General features: G+C 48.3%; 1 protein-coding gene across 8 annotated transcripts in view; it reads left to right on the top strand.

Annotated features, from left to right (window-relative positions):
• TRAF7 (TNF receptor associated factor 7) overlaps positions 1-15,630 on the top strand; it is a 55,925-nt gene that overhangs the window by 27,546 nt on the left and 12,749 nt on the right. For 2 of the 8 annotated variants that reach the window (XM_072599495.1, XM_072599497.1), the window contains exons 2-7: positions 373-491; positions 2,423-2,480; positions 5,304-5,398; positions 9,798-9,914; positions 12,881-12,973; positions 14,222-14,255. In XM_072599495.1, the coding sequence (XP_072455596.1) occupies positions 411-491; positions 2,423-2,480; positions 5,304-5,398; positions 9,798-9,914; positions 12,881-12,973; positions 14,222-14,255 (478 nt within the window). In that variant the 5' untranslated portion in view covers positions 373-410. Of the gene's footprint in view, positions 1-372; positions 492-2,422; positions 2,481-5,303; positions 5,399-9,560; positions 9,688-9,797; positions 9,915-12,880; positions 12,974-14,221; positions 14,256-15,630 lie in introns of those variants that run through there. The other 6 variants (XM_072599500.1, XM_072599505.1, XM_072599499.1 and 3 more) reach the window with 5 other exon arrangements.

Genomic DNA, 15,630 nt, shown 5'->3' with positions numbered 1-15,630 from the left:
TCTTCTCTCCTCCTCCTCCACACCTCCTTCTTCCCCCACTCCCTATCACTTTCCCTGTGCTGCTGAGAGGCTGTGTTCAGGGAAGAGAGAAGAAAGTGGCTCCATCCTGAGTCTTACACACCAGAATGAGAGTCAAGAAGTGAGGCCTTTGAAATGGGATTGGCTATCGGAGGGTGATGGGAAAGGAAGGCCTTTAGCCTGATTCCAGTTCAGACTGAATCCTACCTGGCCTCACCCAGGTGCTCACAGGCACTCCACACTAACTGCTCAGTCTCATACTGAAGGGGGGAATTGGGTTGGTGACATGCTGGCCAGAACTTCAGTCTCCTTGTGTTCTTTAAAGAAACTTTGCTTTTTCTCCCCTCCCCACAGAGAAAGCTGCCCGTGGATCCTAAATGCTGCTCTAGATTATGAGCTCAAACAAGAGTGCACGATATAATCGTTTCTCTGGTGGCCCAGCAAACCTCCCTCCCTCGGACAGCACAAACGGGGTAAGGAGGAGAGTGGGCACTCCTCTGAGTTGCCCCCAAAGCCTGGATCAGGGGATAGCCTAGGACCCCATCCCATTCTGTCTTGCCTATTGATGGCTCAGAGAGAAGCATCCTTTCTAGACAGGAGGAAGGACCAATGTACTTTCAACAATTTCACTGAAGAGCCAACCTCTTCATCCCTCCATGCCCTTCCAGACTACTACCATGGCCTGTCCTTGGTGAGGGGCCTCTCGAGGAAGAACAGCTGGTTCTGGAGCCACGATCCTGCTAGTGCAGATGACTGACTAGATGTGGGAGGAAGAGCCAGGGAAGGAGAGAGCTGCCTGGGCTACACTGGGTATTTACAGACACTTTGGTGAGAGTAGCTGTTGGCCTTTCCGACTGCTCCTGTGGCTCCCTGCTGGTGGCCACAGGTATAGATAGTGCAGAAAACAGTGCTTCCCAAACTAAACTCTCCCCAGAACACTTTACAGGCTTAAGATATATTCACAAAACCCATAAATCCTCCTGAGAGACCTGGGGTTATGCAATACTGTTGGCATGAACAGGGATCTGAGAAATTTTGAAGCAAAATAGAGGAAATTAAATTTACTTCCCTACCAAAAAAAACTGCCATGCACAAATTTTCAGATGCATTTGCAAATTTGACAATCTATTAGAGCAGAAAATGGCACTAGCCTAAAATTTTCATGGCACCCCCTCCTCGCCAGTTGGTATTGGTGAAACAGACAACCTAACCAGAGCTTCATGAAACATTGTTTAGGAGAGGCTGATACAGAGGGCAACTACTTGTTTTTACACACTCTGGCCAGCCTCTCTCCTGTCCTGATTTCTGGGCACCAGTAGCCAGACCTCTATCTCCGAACGTGCTAAACCCATCATCATCTGCCCTGGCTCCTGCCCCCCAGAATGGGATCTCAGCCCAAGGCCTATTGACCATTGTCTTAGAGACCCTCATGTGGGTGGAATTTGACAGAACCTATCAACAGAACCTTTCAGGGCTAAGGCCAATGGCCTGAGTGCACAGTGGGGAACATTACTGTGGACTCCTTGCCTGTCCTTAGCCTGTGACAGCCTACCTGTCCTACAGGACTTTGCGGAGAAAAAGAAGGGTCTGGACATAGCGCTAAACAAACTGAACAGCAGGAAGACTGCAGGCAGAGTGTGTTATCTTGGCCCTTCTTTAGAAGTCAGAACCCCACAAGCATTTGGAGGCTTCCCTGGGTCAGAGGTGCAGAACTGAAGATCTCACATGCGATTTCCCAACGTGGCTCCATTCCTTACAAAGGTCCCTTCCATTGAGGGGTCTCTGAGGTTGTTTCTCTGTCTTATGTCTGATTCTGGCATCTTTCCTGTGTTGAAAAATAGAAAGTGGACTGACTATACACAAGGAGGGGCAGGGAGGCAGTGTCTTCTAAGATTCTGCCGGTTAGGTAATTGATTGTTGCCTTTTGTGTTTTACAAGATAATCCTATCCTAAGTAAACCTCACTTTTCTAACTCATCTTAGTGGACAGAGAAATGTGCGTTGTGGGCCCTCAGTGCCTAGCCCTGTAAGATGTTCATAGAAAGTGCACAGTGAGTAGTGCACTTGGCTCAGTCGTGAAGACCTCAGTTCAAATCAGGCCTCAGACACTTCCTAGCTGGATGACCCTGGGCAAGTCACTTGGCCTCTGCCTGCCTCAATTTCCTCATCTGTAAAATGGGGATAATAATGGCACCTACCTCCCAGGGTTGTCATAAGAATCAAATGAGAAAATGTATGTAAAATACTCGGCAGACCTCAAAGTGCTACATAAATGCCTGCTATCATTATCATTAGAGCCCTTTTAAAGTCCTAGGTCAGCCTTTAGGAGCCCCGCTCCTTAGCCACTGGGAGAGCATCTGCTCAAGGGGGGGAGTGTGATCATATCATCTCTATTCTCTCTTTAGACCAGAATGGAAACTACCTTTGGTCCTGCATTTTCAGCTGTTACCACCATTACTAAAGGTGAGCTCCTGCCAGGATCCAGGTGTTACTCTGAACCTTCCATGCAGACTTTGGTTCTTTTGGGGGAAACCTTGTGTGGGTGAGATCAGGGAGGAGGAATTCCAGCTGTGAATTTACCCAGAGAAAACAGCCAGGAGCCAAAGGCAAGAGGAAGGAGGCGCTTAAGCCCTTGAGATCATCACTATAGAAAAGCCGGAAAAAGCATTGGAGGCCATCTCATCTACCCTCCTTATTTTGAGGAGAGGAAACTGAGTCCTGGAGAGATGCAGTGACTTGCCCAAGGTGACTGGAGAGCCTGGGCTCCCCTCCCTTGTCCACAGTATGGCCTTGCCCTGAATCCTGAGGAAAGCCTCCTCCCTTCTGTTGGGTAGGTGGTGGATCAAGTGGGTCAGCCCATTCCCCTCCAAAGCTTGGAGTCTCAAGATCTGAAAGTGAATAAGCCTTTACTTAAGTTCTTCAGCTGGAGGCAAAGCTCACTAGAGTTGGAGCAGACAAATCTGGCAGAGTTGCAGGAAAACTTAGGAGCTCAGGGCTTTCAGCATGACCCTTTTGTGCTTGTCACTTAATTGTCCTTCAGATCAGGTCTATTTCGTTGTGGCAGCAGCCCCTGGTCACACAAAGTGCTTTGTACATGTGGGTCTCCCTTCAGTGGTTTGTTAAGTGTTGTGTGTGCAGCCGTTGGGAAAAGCTCCCAATGTTCTCCCTAAAGAAAGGAGAGCAGGCAATAGAGATGGTTCTTTTGATGGACTTGTCTCCCTTCCCCATTCCAAGTACACATTCACGTCACTGAGCTATCAGTGGAGACATAGCAGACAATCATGGGAAGAGTTAGAAGTTGGCAGTCCTTAACCTGCTAACTACCATCTATCATGCTAGTATCTACCTCCCTGGACTGACTCCTCCTCTTTCTTCCTCAACTAGAATCTCTTTAAGGCTCAGGGAATCTTGGCACTGGCCTGAGAGGCCCATGGGAGTTCCTAAGGCAAATATTTTTCCTTTGGCCCACCTGTAGAGTAAGCATCCATGCTGTAATAGGACTGCGGAAAACTCCCAGCCAAAACCAATCCTACTTTATTTACTTGACACTGTGCAGAAAATGGCTACAAATCATGCTTTCTACTCTAAGGACTAGCTCTGAAACACTTCAGATGAAAACCCAGTGTAAGGGAGAGAATCTCAGCAGGGGGTCAGGCAGCCCAGGTCTTGGGCCTGACTCTGTCTCTAGCAAGCTCTGGTCCAGCTACAGTGTTCATTTGAGTCCTTTACGGTTGTGCAGAACCTCAGACTCCAGAGATCTCCAGACCATCTAGTCCACCTGACCATAGATTTCCATGACATATGGCCATCTTTGAGCAAAGGCTCAAAGACTTTCAGTCAGAAGCAGCCCACTCCATTTTGGACATTTTGCATATTAGCATCACTGTTAGCTGGTTTTTCCTTCTATCCAACCTAAAGTGGCCCCATTGTAATTTCTACCTGATGCTCTGGTTCTGCCTCTGAGGCCAGAATGAACAAGTCTCACCCCTCTCTCACATGGCAGCCCTTCAAACCCTGACTATGATTTCCACCCCTCTCTACTCCTGCCCTACTGTTATTCCCCCCCCTTATCTCCCTCCCCCCTCTTCTCTTCTGCAGATTGAACATCTCCTTTTCTTTCAACTAATCCTTATATGGCCCAATCTTAAATCCCTTCGTCATCCTGGTTGCCTTTCCCAGGATGTTTTCCATCTTATCAATGTTCTTCCTAAAATACAGTCCTCCAGAACTAAACACAGGACTCCGGCTGTAGTCTGACCAAGACTTTTACCCCATGGTCCTGGATGCTCTGCCTTTCTTAATACTACAAGGAGCTCTATCGGGTGGTACCAGTTAGTTTGTTATATATAAAATTGTCTCGTCTGGCAAGCTCTAAGCTAGTCCATAGTTGGTTTAAACTAGGTCTGAACCAAGCTGGGACAGGTTCTCCTGTATTTAACTTTGGGATGCAGTCAGAAGCTGTCTAGACACTTACCCCCCCCACCCCCATTTGGTTCTTCTTATCTCTCTTCCCGTCCCCAAACTGGACTATGGGGAGAGTGGAGATTATGGTTAGACCAGTGCTTCTTAAACTATGGATTTGACAACAGTGAAAGGTTTCTGAACATGCAGTGCCCAAAAATTAATTCAAAATCAAATGTGCAGTGAATCCGAGGTGCTTCTGGCAACACTTGTCATGTTGCATCATGGCCGACTTGGTTCTGAACCCAAAGCATGCACATTCTGCACTGCCTCGGGCCACCAAACGCCAAAGAACGCTGCAAACTCAAAAGAGGTCTCAAGTGGAAAAAGTTTGAGAAGCCCTGGGTTAGACAAGGTAATGGAGGCTCAGCTGCATCTCTTGCCTAACAGGATTCCTGACCCAATGACCCCATTTTCTCCTAAAGGTGAAGACTTCCTCTTCCCTTCCCCCAGATGCTTTTTAGGAATAGTTTGAATTTCTGTTCATGCTATGTCAGTTGGTTTTTCCCTATCAAGACAAAGGGTTTGATTTCTTGGTTTTTCCTGTTCTTCCTGAGGGTACTTGCTTAAGTTGACAAGGATTAAGTTTTCCTCAAGCTATGGTGAAAATGGTATGTGGCACATATTGCTGTCCATGCAGAGCTGTGGGTCTAAGCCTATTCTGAGACACTACAAAAAGGACCCATGTTGTGTTTCTTCCCCCTGGTTTGTCTCAGTCTCCTTCCCTCCTCCTAACTCCTCCCCCCCCCAACTTTTTTGAAACTCAGAAATTAGACATAAACATTCTGGGTCTCTTCCATCTGTTAAAACCATCTTTTGTTTCAGTAGCTGATGGGACCAGCACATACAAACAACACCGTAGGACTCCCTCCTCCTCCAGCACACTCACCTACTCCCAGAGGGATGAAGAGGACGGCATGGTATGTCTACTGTCAAATCATCTTTCCAGCAAACTAGTTATTGTAGTCAGATGGTAAGCTTGGGAGGCATGATCAGGCTGGCAGGGCCTACCCTGACTTCTCAAAGGATGTGAAGGGATCTCTTCCGCAAGAATGCCATTTCAAGAAAGGTAGGAATTGGAGGCCAGGTATGGGTGAGGCACTTCAGTGTACATCTGAGTTCAGGAGCTCATTAAGGTGAACACATTTGTGGTTCTTTTTTTTTTTGACAATTGCAGGCTGTGTCCTGAACCAGACAAAAGCCTGTAGAGCCTTCTACTCTTCTGTGTGGCCTGGGCTCTGGGACAGATTGAGAGTGGGCAGGGTGTGGTGCCAAACAGGGGAGGCCTGTTGCCTTAGCCAGTGCTAGGGGATTTGAAGGAAGAACTTCTGACATCTTTGAAAGTTCTCAGCCTTGAGGAAGGTGGTGACTGGCAGAGGAGCAGGACACTGGCTGGTTAGTGCTCCATCTGTGACACTCTTGGGTGGTCAAGTTCAAGGGCAAGAGTATGACACATACTGACCCTCAAGTCCCAGGGCCTAGTCTCAGGGCCTGCCCACCACACTTTGTGACTATGGGCAGATCATTCGTGCTCCCAGAGCCTTGGTGTCCTCATTCATAGAATATGGACTGCACTAGATGTTTTCTAAGATCCTTTCCAGGTCTGCCTCTATGATCTACCATGTATTCTCAGAGCTTCTAGGCATAGGCAGATGAAACATGAGAAGGTTGATTTGTCTAAGCACAATAAGTCTAGGAAGCTCTTGTGAAGCCCTTATTGAGTATCTTTGATAATTTCCAATCAGTCAGTTTGGGGGCTGTTTTTTTGGCTTTGTTCTTAATTTTCCATTCCTGTTTCTGTCGTTTATTCTCTTCACATGAGTACAAAGTTATCAGACTGAGGGCTTTCCTCACCTCTCAGTGCTCTGAACTGTCTGGGAACTGGAGGGTCCTGCTATTGAAGCTGGGCAGGATGTGGGGTTCTCAGCAACTCTTTTTACTCACAGTGGTGCATAACAGATGCCTCAAACAGTCAAAAGATCAAAGATTTAAAAAGATGGAAGAGAGAGAAATGTCGATGCAATATAATGAAATTAGAAAATCTGGCATGTGCCATGTTGCATGCCCCCACCCCCCAACCCCAGGATGTAGGCTCTTGGAGGGATGAGGGATACTTTGGATTTTTTGTTTTATGTCCAGTAGCTACCGTTGGTGCCTCACATACGGTAGTGCTTAATAAATATTGGTTAAATTGTTGTTTTTTTTAAAAGGAAGAAAAAGCACAGGCGCAGGAGAAGGGGACAATCCAAAGGCCTGGTGATAGTTGTCCACAGTATCTAGGGGATGTGCCAGAGGTGGTCTACCTTTCCTGGGCCTGAAAGGCCGGTGAGACTAGCCTTCTGTTCCTAGGGCCAGGGCCTCAGCTGGATATTTTCCAGAAGGCAAAGTTTCCCTTTTAAACTCAGGCTCTTTCATTCTGGATCCTCAGTCTTTCTGTTTGGGGATATTTGTGGCTATTACTGTTCTTGTTTTGTTGTGTTTCTGTTTTCATTTTTACCTTTGTCATGTTTTATATTCTCAGCCCTTAGCAGAGTGCCTGGCTCATAGAAGGCACTTAATGCTCCTTGACCGACCATTGTGCTGGCATCTTTTCTCCTCAAACATTTCTGTTTTATATTTTGCATCTTTCTAGACTCCCCAAGCTGTATCATTAGTATAGATCATTCACCCAGGGCCAAAGACCCCAGCAGCAGCCTGGCATTTATGTTTCTGACTCCCCAGGCATGAAATAGGAACCTTCATTCCATGGCCTCCTCCACAAGGCCACCCTGGCTTTCAGAGCTCTTCTCTGCTCCCACCCTCCTTCGCTGGGAAAGCTCCAGGCACCCAATTTGTCCACCAGTGAGCTTTAGTAAACACCTACCCCATGCTAAGCACTGTGCTAAGCACCTGAGATATATAGGCAGAAGTGAAACAGTTGCTACCCTCAAGGCGCTTCCATTCCATCAGGGAAGGCAATTCTATCAATAAGTGTGTACAAAGTGTTTCCCCAGGCAGGAGCCTCACCCTCTGAGCCTCTTTGGACCTGTGTTTCCCTCCACACTTTGCCCACCCCACTTTCCCATGGCTCAGGCGCACAAGCGGTGGTGACAGAACTGTGGGCCAACTGGCTTGGCCCCTCTCCTCGGTTTTTGGAAGTTGTACTTGGCCTCCTGCTGTGGTTTGGATCTGTTCTCTGTGTCTTTTCTGGTTTTCCATTGCCCATTAGGATGTTTTGACTCATTTCCTTAAACTTTCCACTCTCACTCCTCTTGTGGTGTTTCCATACAAAGATGATAAAGGAAAAGCTATTTGAAGTATTTCTGAGTGGTGGGAGGGTATTGGCGGGATCTGGCAGCCTGGTTGAGCACACAGGGTACAGAGTGAACGTGGCTGCCCTCCCTGTGAGGACCTGACTGGAAGCACCCTGAAAACTGGCTCTGTGCTGGTCACGTCCTGTTGGAGTAGTGGAGGGCTCACATTTCAGCCCAGACCCAGTTCCCTCTCCTGCCCTCCCCCTGGTTATTTTGATTTTTTTTTTAATGATTAGAGTGCAGTGTAGCTCAGCAAGACCAAGCAGTGTTCACTGACGCTGACCCAGGGAGAGGATAGATTCGACTCTGTGGAGAGGCAGAGGTAATTGTGAGTTCAGCTGCTCTTCTTTCTGGGCTCTGAGCTGCCACTAGGGGACTGCCCCTCTTCCACTAAGGGAGAAAGGGACGTGGCTGGTCCAAGCTTGTATTCTAAGACCTAAGACCTGTGATGATCAGGTCTCCAAGCACTCCTGGTGCTCAACAGTCATTTCTGTACTCGGTGGGAAAGCTGATGGAGTTGGAATTGGAATATGTGAATCTCTGTGTCGGGAAAAATAACTGCAACATTCACCCAAGGGGAGGATGTGTTTACGGTTATCCTGAGAACGGTGAGCAGCAATTTCCATCTCCTTCATGGATAAATGAGAAAAGATGTGTCTGTATTGCAGCTGGAGGGATTTCAGTTAAGCACAGGAAAGGCTGGGGTTTTAGTTTAGTTGTTTGGTTTTTTTGGTTTTTTTCTTATACTCTGAGCCTGAGAAATTAGAGCATGTGAACACAGGAGGTCCAGGCCTCTCTGTTTCTGGAGACATTGATGAGCCATGTAGGCTCCCCTGGGTCAGGGATGGGTTAGCTGCAGTCAGGTCTGAAGAGGGGGTGGCCACTAGAGGTCCCTTCAGTGTTGGAAGGAATCCTGTCTTTTATGGGATCCTTAGAAATTCCTTGACCTTAAGGATCCCAAGCAGCCTCAAGAGCTTTCCAGAAAAAGCGGACCAGTGTTTATGGCCTGCGCGGGCCCCCTCCCTTTTCCCACTGGAGGCATGCATGCGCGGGCCCTTCTCAGGCTACAGGGAAGGTATCTCTTTGCTTTCCAGAAAGAACAACTTTGTGTTTGTAGATTTAGTCCTTTGCTGTTTCAGCCATTCTGCTCCTTCCCTAAACGCCTGCCCACTAGGTCAAATTGTCTGTTTTTCATGGCCTGGCCTGGTCTGACCTTCTGGAAGACACAGAGAGTTCAGGTTTAGGTTTGCAGCAAAACCCTTTCTAGTGAGCTCTGAGGACCATGCTAGCACCTCCCTCCCGATCCAGTCCATGGCTAGATGGTGGTGAACAGTGTCACACTGTGCCCACCCCAGCATTCCCCGCCCCAGCCCCACAGGCTGGTGGGAGCAGGATTCTGTATCAGCCTTTGAGCTGCCCCACTAAATACAGGAAGCAGGAAACAGCCCAAGAGTGTCCTCATTGAATTGAATAGGAGGAAGTCACTCCATTGACACAAAGAAAGTTGGCCGATGTTAGATAGCAGAGTAAAACAACAAGTTCTTGGGCTGAGGCTTCTGGGCCAGTCAGCCCCAGGAAACTGCAGGGAAGGCCCTAGGGCTTTCTCTTTCTTCAGGGAATGCTTCTGTTCCAAGGGACTCTGCTGGTTCAGTGCTTCCACAAGTAGGCCCTGGTGGGATGGGTGGAGTGGAACCTGGTGCCTTGACGTGAGTGTGTGACTGGTGCTCATGCTGGAGAGACTTCATCCAACTTCATATTCACGTCCCCTGCTTTATGGGGATCACCACAGGCTGGAATGCAGCAGGGCTCAGGAGCCAAGTCTGAGCTAAGCCCTGGCTTACTGTTGCCTGACTTGAGGGAGGCTCACCACGGCTCCAGAGCCTTGGAGGACACAGAGGTCTCTGCCGAGCTGCCAGGTGAGCCAGAGCACCAGATCTGATGGGCAGTGGCCTTACAGGTTACAGGTGACATTTCCTGAGGTAGGCCTGGAGGCTGATTCTTGTCTTTCTGTCTCTTCCATTTGCAGCCTCCGATCAACACTCCTCGTCGCTCTGATTCAGCCATATCTGTCCGCTCCTTGCATTCTGAATCCAGCATGTCCTTACGGTCCACGTTCTCCCTGCATGAGGAGGAGGAAGAGCCAGTATGTATCTGGGTTGTGGGAGGGGTCAGGAGAAACACGTGCAGTAGTGGCACCCAAGGGTGCCAGCATTCTTCTATTTGGTCATAGAATTTAGAGCTGGAGGGGGTCTTGGAGGTCATTTAGCTCAACCTCCCCATTTTATAGACCTAGAGCAGTGACTTGTTCAAGGTCACACAGGTATCGAAAGCAGAACTAAGATTAGAAGCCAGGTTCTCTGACTGCACATTTCCTATCCCTTCTACCATAGTGTGCTATGTGTGCTAGTGTGCTAGACCCCTCAGCAGTGTATGGAATATATGTCTCAGCCACAAGGCATTTTCTCTGGAAAACACTTAAGTGAGAATTAATGCTGCCCTCTCTGTATGCTAATAAGGATGTATGCTGCACCTTCCCTGCTCAGCTTGGCAAAATGTTTTGCCAAGACCTTTGAAGAAACATCCCAGGCAACCTCAGGAATGAATTAATATTAAACAAGGAAATCAATAATATTTTTCTCTCTGCATTCCTGTCTCTATGGCAAATGGCACTGCATAGACCTGCATGCACCCTCAGTTCTCTTCATGATTTTCCTAGGCTTTGGTGTTTTTCCATCTTAGTCTGGTTGGACTCAGACGGTTTGTGATTTGGGGTAATTTGGCTCATGTCCCTACATTCATGAAGTTCCCAGAATTCAAAGTGGTTTCAGCCTCGGTCTATCCCCTATTTCACTGTAGATAGCAGAGTCCTGTCCCTGAATCTGCTCGAGGCAGGTCGCCTTTCAACTGCTTGTTTCAGCCTGTTTCAGACAGCCACGTATTTAGAGCCAAAAGAGACCTTAGAAGTCACAAATCCAACTCTTCTTTTTACAGATGTGGAAACTGAGACCCAGAGAGGTTAAATTACTGCCCTAAGTCATGCAGGTAATAAGTGACAAAGACAGGATTCAAACCCAAGTCCTCTGTCTCCAGGTCTAGCCCTCTTTCTGTTGCATCATGCCAAGAACAGGAGAGAGCCATAAGACCCTGAGGAAACCCGTTCCCAGGATCTGTATATAATATATAGCCCCATTTCCACTGGCCCTCTTCACCCATCTGTGCCTCAGGAGCTTCATTTGCAAGACCTCGGAATTCTTTTTGCAGCGTCTAGGCTGACATTTTCTCCTGTGGAGAAAGAGGGCTTGCAGATGCAGCATCACCCAAGAGCTGTGGCCTCAGTGTCACCATTCTGATGACCTGGTGCTGGTCTCTTCTTTGCTGAGGAGTGAAAGGAACTGCTGCCTTAGCCATTCCTCCAATGTCCTTAGTTCAGCAGGTTTAGTTTAATCACACACATTTTTTAAACTTTGTTCTTAATTTTTATTGTCATCTTTTGTTTTCACATCACATTAGTTTTCAAATACGTCATTCTGTTCTTCTCTCCCCAGTAAGCCATCCCTTGGAACAAAAAGGAAAAAAAATTTTTAAAGCATTCAGCAAAAATAAGCAGGACCACCAGTAAGATGCAGTGTATTGTATCTCCCCTCTGCAGAGAAGGAGCAGGCTTGCTCGTTATGATCATAGGGCATTCAGTTTGGCATTTGGGTTTCCTTGTTGTCACTGTATACATTGTTCTCCTTCTTCTGTTGACTTCATTCTGGAACAGTTCATGCCATCTTCCCATGCTTCTCTCAATTTTCCATATTCTTCATTTCCAACAGCATGACAATATTCCGTTACAGTCAGTACCACAGTTAGTTTAGCTGGTCCCCAGTTGTCAGGCATCTACTTTCCAGCAGTCATTTATTAAAACTCCTACTAGGTGTGTGGCACTTGACTGAGCTCTGGGATACACAGGTAGAAACCACCTACCCCCTTTCTTTCAAAGGCCTTATAGGCCACTAAAAGAGGAAGCCCATGCACATAAATAACTGACTCACAGGAGAGCGCACTTCTATGCAGAGGAGAAAGTTAAACAAATGCCCCGTAGAACTGCAAGAGGGAAGAGACCTGGAAGAGTTGGGGGAGAGAACGGGAAGGTTTCATGAAGGGCTGGCCTTTCACTTTAGAGAAGATGGAGGAAGGAAGGAGCTATGTATGAGTTCAGGACAATGTTCACTGTCTAGCTAGAAACTGCCTTTGACTGATGCTTATTCCTTGAGGAAGTTGTGTGGTCAGAGAGCCTGCCATCTTGGGAGAGGACAGCTGACTCTCTCCCCAGAGCAAGATGCACTTCCCTGGACTTGTGAACCACCTCTCTCCGTGTGGCACAAAGCACATTGTAGGTGCTTGGGGGGGAACCTTTCCAGAGGGAGGGAGATGGCCACACTATGACTTTGGAGCTGGATGGTGGTTATTACTGGGCTGGCAGTGGTGAAGGGTCTGTCTGCCTGTGCTATGGAGGAGCCTTGAGGGCAGAAATTGTTTCCTTTTTACGTATGTGTCCACAGTGCTCAGTGCTGTACCTGACAGTAAACACTTAATAAATGTTTATTGGGTTGGATTTGAATACCAAGACTGCATTTAGCACGAGGCATCAATGGCCCTTCCCTCAACACCTGCCCACTTAATCAGATCCTTGCCAGTCACCTGGCTACTGGCAGTGTCTTGTCCTTCCCTTCTGTGGCCTCTGAGGGAAATGGACCATTTGAAAGGATTTCAGTAGCCCTTTTAGAATGCATCTGACTGATTAGATCTGGCTTGGGGCTCCTGTACTGAACAACCCACCATGGCCCACTAACTTCAGAACCTGTCCCCATGAGTAGAATGTCTCCCTGAAGCATCCAGAGGGATCACTTTTCCCCCAGCCCAGGCCACTGCCCCTTTTCATCCCTTTGGGGCTCTTCTTGAGCCCCTCATTCTTGGTCCTCCTTGGTGCCTCCTGCCAGAGGGCTGCAGGGAGGCATCTCTGCTGGGGTGGCCAGCCTGACCCAGATGCCAAGGATAGCCTCACCCTGGGGCCCAGGAGGCTTTTTAGCATGCCCTCAGTCTCCCTTTTCCTTTTGGTCCCAGGAGCCTCTGGTATTTGCGGAGCAGCCGTCGGTGAAGCTGTGCTGTCAGCTGTGCTGCAGTGTGTTCAAGGACCCAGTGATCACCACCTGTGGGGTGAGGACCCTTCCCCCTCTGCTCAGGGTTCACAGCCCCTGAATACTCAGTGGGAGAGGCAGGGTAGAGGAGTGGAGCTGGCATCGGTTCCCACCTCACACACTTACCAGCTGTGTGCCTCTGGGCAATCACTGAACTGAGACTTGCTTTTGAATTCAGAGAACCCACCACCCACCAAGGACTGGCTCTGTTAGCTAGATTGAAGGCCTGCCTGCCTTAGGCTAGGGAGGTGAGGTGGAAGTGGAGGAAGGGGGAGAAGGGAGAATAGGGCACAGTTTGGATTTGGAGCTAGGAATGACCTTTGAAGTCATTTTGGCCCATCTCCATTTTCAACTGAGGAACTGAGGCCTAGAGAAGGGACATGACCTGCTCTGGGGTTACACAGCAAGTTAGTGGTCACAGCTAGGATGAAATCCCAGATCTCCTGACAGCCAATTCACTGTCTTTGCTGTACCACACCTCGATGTCTGAAATATAGCATTGCTGTAATAATGACATGCAGCCTTCCAGACCCCAGATCAGAATCACCATCCAATGCTGACACCATGGGGAGTGGTTCTGGGGACAGGTTCACCTCTGTTGTTACTATATCTTCCCCCATAGCAGACTCTGGGTTTTCTACAAGTCACTCCTAAATGTTCTCTGGTAGTTACCTTGTCCTAGTAGGAAAGGCAAAAGGAAAACTGTTCCTTAGCAGGGAACTGACTCAGCAGGGGAGTCAGGCCAAGCCGGGCCACTGAGCTGAGAGTGACAGGAACCAGCCAGGCCATAGCCTTCAGACCACCTGAGGGCCTCTTGTTCCATGTCCTTAGTGATTCAGGGACCAGGTGGGCAGAGACAGACCCCATGTGGGCCTTGAAGAGTAGCCATGAGATCACAGGGCTTAGGGCTAGAGATCTCAGAGATATTTCCCTAATCTAACTCCTGTAGTTTCCAGAAAAGGAAACAGACCAAGAGAATTTAAGTAACTTGCTCAGAGCCACAGGGATGCTAGCTCAGGTTTTCTAATTCTAAATCCAGTGTGCTGTTCACACCATAGGGGTTTGGGTACTGGTTTCCAGAGCATGAGTCTGTGTGTGAGCCAGGTTAGTTAGTAGGTCTCCTGGCCTGGGCTAGCCCACACAGCAGGCCCCTGGCCCAGGGATGAGGAGTGGGGGCCGGTCCCAGATAGATTCATCCACAGACAGCTTTTGATAACTATCCGAATGAGAGTCCTGTTGTGAGCCCTCTTTCTCATTGTCTCCACAGCACACATTCTGTAGAAGATGTGCCTTAAAGTCTGGTAGGTACTCAGTCCTCTGCATCTCACTCTGCAAGCCTGCCCTGTATCTCTGCCAGTTTGTTAACTTTCCTCTGTACAAAAATGCAGCCAACTTCACAGCCTGGAGAAGGGCTTTTTAAGGGCATCTCAGGGTGCCTCCTCTCTACGCTGCCTGGCATTATTGATGGATGCTGCTGCTCCGGCCTAATTGTCACCATTAGCAGAGAAGTGCTTTTGGGATTTGCTGTGATTAAAATTCCAAAGAGCAAATCGGAGATGCCTGAGAGCTTCCAAAAGAGGGTGGGGGATGGAGAGGAAAGGAGACGCCAGAGGCTCAAGAATGGTCTAGAACATGCTCTACAACCTCTCCAGCCCTTCTGTTCACCTTTAAGGGGGGAAGTGGGGCAGGGCAGCAGGCTGTCACACATCTTGCCACATCCATGGGGATGCCTGTGCCCTCTTTCAGACAGTCACTCTAGGGGACACGGTTAAAATAACTAGATGTTTCAATAAGAGAATGAAAAATGGCTGGGTCCTTCCGTTAGCCCCTAAACTCTAATTCCATCTGGTTGAAGGTGATTACAGCTGTGAGCCTGAGCCCTCACCTGAAATTCACCTCTCAGTGGTATTCTGTGTGAGAAATGATCAGCTCTGATTTGGGTCAGGTGGGGGAATGTCAACCCATCCCAGGGTCAGGGCGTAGGCAGCTTGCCGTTCAGTAATTTTGACCTAGATATCTTCCCTGTTCCCATCCTTGAGGTCTGCCTATCTTCCTTGTTCCCGTCCTTGAGGTCTGCCTTTCAGTCCCACCTTTGTGATTAGCACCTTCCATCCTCAGTTCTCAGAGAAAGCGTCTCTTCAAAACCTGACCCGACAGTTGGCTGATTTCCAAGTCATTGCCCCATGCCCCTCCCCTACCTGAGTTTTGAATGAGGCTTTAGGCAGGCTTTTGGAAAGTTAGAGGTCTTGGGATGGGTGTTCTAGGTTCCTAGTTTTGTTGGCTTATGACATCATTCTTTTGGGCTCCCAGATCCAAAAACCTGTCCTCCAGGGCAAGGCCAGCTCCTCAGAAAGGGCGGAGGAGAGTTTCTTCTCAGGGTCTTGGCATCACCCTCTACTAGGGCTGATGGGGGTTGCTAGTCCTAGCCTTTTCCAGGAACACCCTGACTCAGCTCCATGTTGGTACACTAGTTGGTAGAGGCCCCTTTTGCTGGGCCTCAGTTTCCCCATTTATAACCTGGGGATAATAATAATGATAATAATAGCAGGGAAAGTATATTATCTCATTCGATCATCCTAACAACCCTGTAAGTTGGTGCTATTATTATCCCCATATTACAGAGAAGGAAACTGAGGAAGCAGTTAAATGACTTGTTCATGATAATATAGCTAGTAA

This window comes from Notamacropus eugenii, chromosome 1 (assembly GCF_028372415.1).
Source record: "Notamacropus eugenii isolate mMacEug1 chromosome 1, mMacEug1.pri_v2, whole genome shotgun sequence".
Taxonomy (NCBI): Eukaryota; Metazoa; Chordata; class Mammalia; order Diprotodontia; family Macropodidae; genus Notamacropus; species Notamacropus eugenii.
The sequence above is the reverse complement of the archived record's forward strand: the minus strand, read 5'-3'. Positions and strand labels throughout refer to the sequence as shown.